Source organism: Danio aesculapii, chromosome 16 (assembly GCF_903798145.1).
Source record: "Danio aesculapii chromosome 16, fDanAes4.1, whole genome shotgun sequence".
Lineage (NCBI taxonomy): Eukaryota > Metazoa > Chordata > Actinopteri > Cypriniformes > Danionidae > Danio > Danio aesculapii.
The window spans coordinates 26,935,732-26,945,229 of NC_079450.1; the positions used below are offsets into that span (position 1 = coordinate 26,935,732).

The window sequence follows — 9,498 nt, forward strand, 5'->3', positions numbered from 1 at the left end:
AAGCCTCAACTGCAGTCTTAAGTTTTCTTCTAGGACTTAACCTATCACAGAATACCAAATTTAGACAATATCCAGCCCAATGCATGCTCAATGGGACAAGTCCTGGTTGAGTTGCGTCAATAATCTGTTGTCACCATATCTTGTAAACATAATTGGGCCCCCGTGAAGAGTGTTGACAAGCAGTTTCGGTTACCCCTGACTTCCATTTTATGGAGGAAAAAGTACTTGTTCCACAGAAGAAAAAAGAAGTTAAGCAGTTTTGCAACAAGATGGGGCGAGTAAATAATGACAGAATATGCACTTTTGGTTCCTTTGAGCCTTATCTTGGTTTAACCAGTGCTTCTCAACCACATTCCTGGAGGACCACCAGCTCTGCACATTTTCCATGTTTTCCTTAACCACCTGATTTAGATCATCAGCTCATTAGCACAGGCTGAAAGACCTGAAATGGGTGTGACAGACAACAGAGACATCCAAAACATGCAGTGTTGGTGGTCCTTCAGAAATGTAGTTGAGAAACACTGGTTTAAACCATATGACTGTTGAACTTGTTGGAAGTACAGTTAATGTAAACTGCAACCAATAGATTAGTGCAAACCAATAGATTATTGTTTGAAGAACCAATTTAAATAACAAAATTATTTGCAAATTATGGGGGTCTGCTGGGCCCCTGGAGTGATCAGAGCCTCATCATAATCCTTCCCCATTACAGCAGCACTTTTGTATCACAGAAAGCAATTAAGATAAAATATTTTATAGCTTGTCTGTTTTTTAACACAAATATTTTAAATCTTAATTTTTTTTAATTCAAAAGCTGAGTGAAAAACTAAATGTCTTGAAAGCGGATAAATGGATTAACTAAATGGTTTACACCTAACAATTCACATTTAAAGTATGCCCCTTACAAATGTTAATCATGGATTTAGTAAAGTAAAGTTTCAATAAGCGCGTGGCATACTAATAGCATTTCAAGAGTTCACACTTAGCTGATGTTTAATTATGAGCTTGTTTGGCATGCTGTCCCAGGAGAGGGCCCTGAGCTCATAAGATCCTCGAGCCCGGGGCTCTCTCCCGTTGCAAGGCGAGAGGGGAGTTTGAGCTCAGGTAGATCTCGAGAACTCCCCCGCTGTAATAACCAATGAACAGCCAGTGATTGCTCTTGAGAGATAACCATTTACTAGGAGCATGTCTATAGTGCCGGTTTGGATTAGTCAATTAACTTATGTTGCATGTTTTTTGGACGGTGGGAGGAAACCGGGGAACCCGGGGGAAACCCACGTGAGCACGGGGAGAAAATGCAAACTCCGCACAGAAATGCCTGCTGGTTTGGTAAAGCCTAGAACCAGAGACATTCTTGCTGTGAGGCAACAGTGCTAAGCACTGGCCCACCGTGTCACCCATCTAGGAAGAAGGAGGAGTAGGGGTGGATGGGGGGGATTCTTCAAAACGAAGATAGCGGTGGTGTGTAACCAAGGGTATTTATAGTAGCTTAGGAGTTATCTGATTGGTGCATTGAGAATTGGATAATGCGAATCCAGCCGCTAGCAATCATAAGCACGTGATCCTCTCGAAATTCGTCTATAACTAAACTTCACTTAAATTAACAGCAGTTTTACTAAATACACTATGGTTAAACTATTGTTAGTATAGCAAACGTCATTATTAATTTGCCATAAATAATGGTTACCATTGTTTATACAGTAGTAAAACCATGGCTGTATGTAAAATAGCCCCCTATGCTCTTAGCGCATTGTTTGAGGGAGCCGCCATTTCTAGTGGTGTCTGAAACCATTGTTGATGTTCTAAAGTGCACTCAATCAATCCCACAACGCACCACAATAATAAGTGCACAACCCATGTACACTCAACAGCTACAAAACATACATAATGCACTGTGAGAGCTTGCACACAGAATGAATTTCCGAATCTCACTACAAGATGACATTTACAACGGAATCCTATCGGTGTGTAAGTTTCTAAATAAAATATTATTCAAAGTAACATTTGTATGTCAAAATACTTTATTTCATTACTAACAGACACCTCACTAAGTGTTAAATAACTATCTGACCAATAACACGGTCCGATCAAGAAGTTGAAAATCTAATGTATCTGAGGGATATATCAACCAGCAAAGCACAAACAAACATTCACTCATTTTCATTCACTCATTTCAAGTGGACTATAAATGTGGGGAATATGAATAAGGGTAGGCTTTAAAAGGCCCGTAGCCATGGGGGGTTCAGGTGGTTTGGAAGACCCACCCCTCACAGACAATGGTCCAGAATTTGTCCCATACATGAGCTCATTTGCCCTATTTTGATTGCTATGACATCATAAATAGTGAAAATAACCCATCGAAAAAGGTTTTAAGGCCAAGTGGAATCCTCTGTTGGCAGTGTGACTTCAGCTAATCAGTTTTGGCCAATGCTAACAATTATTTTTATTTACAAGAAAGGCTAGAAAAATTGTGAAGCTCTATATTATTACTATTACTATTATTAAAATAGAGCTTAAAATGTCACAAAGTTATTTAATTCTTAAAATTAGGGGTACAGCTCAAAAAAAGGTCCACTTTTTGAGAGAAAAAGAACTACCCCTTTTACCAGGCTGGCTACGGGCCTGTTTAAAGGGCAATTTTAGCTACAGCACATGTTTTTCTGGTTTTGCTTGTCGTAAAAACATGGTTAATATCCATAAGGGATGTGTTGCAGTCAGTATGTTTAAACATCCAATTTATTTAAACATCATGTGAAATGTTGTCACTATTTAGCCCTACTCAGATAACTCATGTCATCTGAAATCTGTGGACAAAAAAAGACAATTTGACAGCCAAAAACATTGGTAACCAAAACTGGTGCTCATTCAACATTCTTCACAATTTCTTTATTGGTCCTCATAAGATAACCATATTGGTTTGTGGCGAACTGAAATTTTTATTTTGCGGTAAACTATCCCTTTAAAGAGCTCTTCGCAGCAGAAAGCCCCTTTCTGCTTGACATACCAACCGAATAACTGAACCATTAACTGGGCGGTTCATCCTCGTCTCCGGATTTAGTGCAGACGGCACGACCTGAAGGCACGACCTGAAATCCCAAACAATGCGCTTGAACTTCCTCTGAACAGGCGTATTGCTGAAAAGCCAACGTCTTCTGTGGAAACTTCTGGAACTAAACTGATGGAAGTCCTTCAAGTTTGAAAAATCGTTTTTCAAGAGTTATAGCCTACTGAGGTGAGCAGCACTATCGTATTACTTATTTTGATGATCACGCTGTGCTTTGTATGCTATTTTTTTCTTCAGCATTGATTGTTCCTGAAATAAATTATAACGTAGTAATCTTTGCCAACTGGTTAATTTCTTTAAAATTAACAGCATACCGCCCGTTCCTATAATACACCTGTGTTTATATTAGGCGCGTGTTTGTTTGTCTTGAAACGTTTATCAAATGAATCAAGTCTTAAAGTGTGGAGTGACTCCACTAACGGAAGCAACTTTGTAAACATTTCTCCCTCTTCATTGGTGGTTCTCACTCCTGCGCGTATTTATCGCCACAATATTTATACTACAGATTTATTACAAATCGAACAGCGAGTGTTTGTCATGTCCAAAATTCCCCCAAATACTTGCTGACCGCTGAAGGATGAACACTCTGTACACATAAACATCTTCTTGAACTCTTGCGGCCCTCAGGTGTATTCGCCCACCCCCAATCGAATATTTCTGTTTGATCGATAAAACGGAAAAGGGGGATTATCATGAGTGTGACATTGCTGTTTTTTTTTTCTGTCAAATTAATTTAAACGTTCAATAATAGGCTAACTAGTCTAACTTTATTTTACCCAAAGAGTTAGACAAATCTCTGCAACAATTAATACGATTCTTTTTTTAGTCCAACGTTTAGTTAATTTTATTTCAAACTGCAAATTTAAACTTGCTTATTCTGACTCTAACATAAAGTAAAACCATATGTTTATATTTTGAAGCACCAAGATTTGTTTTGTGTACCAGCTTGTGATATGCAGTTTGCATTGGCTTATTTTATATGCTGCTGTTATATTTGTATGAATTATCATAAGTGGAATCTAGACCTCAAACTTCTGAACAGAACTACACAGTTTGTGTTAGTTTCACTATTGGGAAAATTTGGGAAGATTTTTGGTTTTCATTCAATATCAAGTCTCAATAAATGTTAATATGTCAAGTTTTTGCTCATCATTTAATTATGTTTATTAAAAGAGTTTATTAATTATTTTTATTAACATGATACTATGCTATATACTAAATAAATACACATGTTTGTCTTTAGTACACTGAATGTTTTGTCAAACCTCTTAATGTATATGGACATGAAAAACTTTTACTGGTAAATAAAAAGAAAAAAAAATTAATTCTGCTATGCTGATGAAACACTGAATCAATTAACGGAAGGGTCTGTTTAACAAAGCACCACAGTATTTGGTTAATCATTTCTTTTTTCTGTGCTTAGATATTGTTTACATAATTAGGTCACTCGGCAGAAAGGCATATAATTATTACTGTGAATGAAGCATTTGGACATTTTGACAGACTAATAACTCTTTTCACAGATGAAGTTGGAAGGTTTGTTGTGGCTTTGTGCTTCACCCACAAACAGAGACTCTGAAAATTTGCAAGTTCACAAGTAAAAGGTAAGGGAAAAAGATAAATAATACAATAATAGAAACAAGGTTCAAGTCAAGAAGCTTTATTTTCATTCTGCTATGTGTGGACATACAGTGAGATGAAATGTTGTCTTACAGGACCACAGTGCTACATAAATAAACAATCATTTAAGTCAATCATAATGAGTCATAAACCGTCATATTATCAGTGTTGATATTAAAAAGTATATTTGTTTGTATTCACATACATACAATTTTTATTGATTATCATATATAATAAAGCTTTTTTTTTGTTGCATTTGCATACTTTTTGTGTAACATTTTTTCGACATTTTTGGCCATATTAATCTAAAAAAATTGCCTTTCATTTTCTAATTAATCTGTGATGGTTGTAGCAAAATGTATTAATACAACTGTGGTTTTAGCTAAGGTTGCTTTAGGGTTTGTTACATTAGATTTGAAATGCAGTAACTATAACATCCATAGCACTCATTGCCATATGTTGCCAGAAACTCCAGTGAAACACTTATGAGGACACTTAAGAAGTTTGTTAAAAGTCTCTTTTACATGTTTTATTGATTTTTTTAAGAAACTGCATGTTCCATTTTTAAACCCGCAACAAAAGAAGTTGTTGTTCATTCAAAGGAAGAGTATCAACACATATGACGAAATATATACTGAAATAAGATCCTTTCATTTTTCCAAAAACTGAAAACTAATACTCTGTTACAAAAAACAACTGTACCAACTGCTTTCTCATTTCCTCATTGTCCAACCATGATGACATTAAAATGACATTAGGCTGCACAATGTATTGTTTCAGCGTTACAACAGTTACATTACACTAAGCATCATAGTTGACCAGGCACCACAGTTCAGAGCACATGTGATTTGGAGATTAATTGCAAAATTTAACCAGAATATAGTGGACGTTTAGAATTTTCATGTGTTTGAGACCTGGGCCTGGTTGCATGAAAGCACTTAAGCTAAAAAATTCCATCGTAACAATGTAAAGCTTACTCTTAATAAAACTTGGTTTCACTCCGAAACCTTACTAAAGGAAGTTAAGGATGCCATTAAGTTCGCCCTTAATTCTCGTTAAGACAGGTTTGGTAATTTGATTTAAAAACCATTTTTTGTTATGCTGGTTGAAAGGCTCTTCACATCTCAATAGCACTCATAAAGTTAAGAGGTTAAGTGAATTTATATGTATTTTAACAGGCTTCTATTTTACCCCTCTTGCAAGATGTAAGATAAGACTTAGGTGTCACCAGAATGTGTCTAAAGTTTCTGCTCAAAAATACCCTTCAGATCATTTTTTAGACCCTGCTGAAAATGGCCATTTTGGGGTCAGAGGAAATTGTAGCTGTTTTTGTAGCCTGTGCCTTTAAATTTCAAATGAGCTGGTTCTCCCCGCCCACTATTCTAAAATGTGTGTCTGCTTCTCCTGTGTCACACCAGATAAACAGCAGTCAGTGAGTGACACTAATGAAGCAGAGATCTAGGTTGTATTTTTTTGTATTTTAAAATCTACAAACTGGGACTCCTGTTGTACGAATGATGCATCCTCATTTATAGTTGTACTGATACTATGCAGATGTGCTGATTCCAGTGGGTATGAATTAAATAGTGATTTGCTGTTTTTTCTTTTTTAGAAACATGCACTGTTTTTAAAATGTTTTAAACTTTCTTGAGGTGCAGCTGATCATAGAGAGTTGAACAGATCTTTTAATTCCAATTTATATGCAAATCCTGTCTTGTGAAGATGTTCATACGCGTTACTATGGAAACATGTTAATATGCGCCTGTCATACAATTCGGTAGGTGGGCGAGCTCTTCTGTAATACTGCTTTTAATATTCTCCATCTGCCAGCACATTTAAATATGGAAGGCTTTGTAAAGTAGGTCAAAATGTGTGAGTTTTAACAGAAACCACAGCACTCATTGCCACATGTTGCCAGAAACTGCAGTGAAACACTTAACCTTGAACACAGCCATGGTTTTGCTTAAATGCATAAGAAGACAGTTAAGGCGTTTTTTACAAGGCTCTTAATAAGACTCTTGCCTCAGGAATTTTCCCCCCTTAGAGATGCCCCTAAGTCAAATTACTCAGGGCTTTCATGCAACTGGACCCTGTTACTATGTAAACATTCCAACAATGTTCAAAGCATTCGGAAACATTTGTAAAATATTTAATTGCATATGTAGCTTTAACAAAGATGAATAGTATTTAATTAATACAACGAAGACTATGCAGTGTTATTTTACATTTCATTATTTAATTTGTGTACTGTCAGATTCCACAGAAAATCATAAAGCACAGTTAATATAGATATAAAAATATAATATAATATGAATATATGAATATAAAAACATAATATAAATATGTTTTATCATATTTATTTATACTACAATGCTTTTTGTTTACTATATATTTATACACTCACCGGCCACTTTATTAGGTACACCTGTCCAACTGCTTGTTAACGCAAAAAAATCTACCAATTACATGGCAGCAACTCAAGTTGATGCCAGAGGTCAGAGGAGGATGGCCACACTGGCTTGAGCTGATAGAAAGGCAACAGTAACTAAAATAATAACTCGTTACAACTGAGGTATGCAGAAGAGCATCTCTAAGCACCTTTAGGCAGATGGGCTACAGCAGCAGAAGACTACACCGGGTGCCACTCGTGTCAGCTAAGAACAGGAAACTGAGCCTACAATTCACACAGACTCACCAAATTTGGACAGTAGAAGATTGGGAAAACATTGCCTGGTCTCATGGTTGCTGTGACATTTGGATGGTAGTGTCAGAATTTGGCATCAACAACATGAAAGCATGGATCCATCCTGTCTTGTATTAACAGTTCAGGCTGGTGGTGGTGGTGTAATGGTGTGGGGGATGTTTTCTTTGCATACTTTGGGTCCATTAGTTGAGACTTAATTGAGCATTGTGTCAATACCACAGCCAACCTAAATATTGTTGCTGACCATGTCCATCCCTTGATGACCACAGTGTACTCATCTTCTAATGGCTACTTCCAGCAAGATAACGCGCCATGTCATAAAGCGTGAATCATCTCAGACTGGTTTCTTGAACATGACAATGAGTTCACTGTACTCAAACGGCCTCCACAGTCACCAGATCTCAATCCAATAGAGCACCTTTGGGATTTGGTGGAATCGGAGATTCGCATCATGGATGTGCAGCCAACAAATCTGCAGAAACTGCAAGATGCTATCATGTCAGTATGGACCAAAATCTCTGAGCAATATTTCCAGTACCTTGTTGAACCTATGCTATGACGCATTAAGGCAGTTCTGAAGGCAAAAGGGTCCAACCCACGAGTAAGGTGTACCTAACAAAGTGGCCACTGAGTTTCGATGTACTCCCTCACAAATACAAATAATAATTTCTTTCCAAACAGAGCTTTCAAATCTTCTGGTGAAATTGTTATGTTGCTGTATATATTGCAGAAAAATAAATATTCCAATCCATTTTTGTCCTGTATTGTGCAGCCCAATTGCAAAGTACAGCTAATTCCCAATAATTTAATCTTCTTTCAAGTAATTACAGCAACTTTAAATTAAATTATGGAAATAATTGTTACAATTAGTAGCACTGTTTTAGAGGATGTTTGTCAAATTAAAAGCTTCAACTAACACATATAAGCTAATAGAGCTTTTATTCTATCCCAGTCAAAGATCTGTTACGTAACCTTTCAGACATAAAAAACACCTATACAATTCTCACAGAAGTTGAATAAATGAAACTGAAAGGTTAGAATCCTATTAACCAATACCCTTCCTCTGTTTCAGATCTCCCCCACGCATGTGAAAATGCTTGTTCCGCTGGCACTAATTCTCAGCCTCCAGGCAGTTCTGCACATTAAGCATGCAAAAGCAAGGCAGTCATGCACAATAGCATTTGATGAGCTTTCAGCAGACTGCAAAGGTCTACGACTCGACAGTGTGCCTATAACACAACTGCCTGACTCTCTGGAAGAGCTCGATCTGTCTTTCAATACCATATACATCATCCGCAAACAAGACTTTTTCAAACTCAGTCATCTGCGAGTCCTCAAGCTTAATTTCAACAACATCTCTCTAGTTCTGGATGATGCCTTTCAGGGAAACCTGCTGCTAGAGGAGCTAAACTTATTCAATAACTCCTTGACGGAAATCCCATTTAAAGCCCTTGAGCCACTCACTAATTTGAAGGTTTTAGAAATGTCCAATAATCTGTACTCACAAGCATCTTTGGGTGCTGCTTTCTTGAATTTCAACCAGTTGAAAGTGCTGTCCATTGGCGGACCCCTGGTCAGTAGTTTGGGAAGCCATGACATTTATGTGTTGAAAAACATTTCGTTAGACAAGTTTGCTGTAAAAACTGGCACTGGTTTTAGGGATTATGAACCAGGGTATTTCAAAAGCCTCAGCACAAAGCACTTGTGGTTTGATATAACTTTTGACAAAAATCCTGATTTACTTCCTAAGATGTTGAAAGATCTGGCTGACAAGACGTTTGATGTGCTACGTTTCAGAAACCTTTTTGAATTTCAGTATTACACCGGTGAGCGGGACATTTTTTACGGCCTGCAGTATGTAAATGCTCAAACCCTAACCTTCTATCGAGGTAAATTCAATGAAGAAGTTATGAGAATGGCTCTGAAAAATGTGGAGATCAGTCCAATCACAGCCCTGGAGCTGCTGCTCATCGATTTCGCCCGTTCTCAGAACAGAACACAGGGATCCAGTGTGAAGAACTTGTCCTTGGACAGGCTGGTTCTCTCGTAAGTTACAAATCATGCTTGTTTATTAAAAATGCTTAAATAATGATTCTAATTTCACTAATGC

The 9,498-nt window shown here is 37.1% G+C and overlaps 1 protein-coding gene across 1 annotated transcript in view; it reads left to right on the top strand.

Moving 5' to 3' along the window:
• The first annotated feature begins 3,042 nt into the window (after nucleotides 1-3,042).
• tlr18 (toll-like receptor 18) overlaps nucleotides 3,043-9,498 on the top strand; it is a 14,283-nt gene continuing 7,827 nt past the window's right edge. Inside the window, exons 1-3 of the mRNA XM_056476173.1 lie at nucleotides 3,043-3,232; nucleotides 4,588-4,668; nucleotides 8,461-9,434. Coding sequence (XP_056332148.1) covers nucleotides 8,482-9,434 — 953 coding nt within the window. The 5' untranslated portion in view covers nucleotides 3,043-3,232; nucleotides 4,588-4,668; nucleotides 8,461-8,481. The remainder of the gene's footprint in view (nucleotides 3,233-4,587; nucleotides 4,669-8,460; nucleotides 9,435-9,498) is intronic.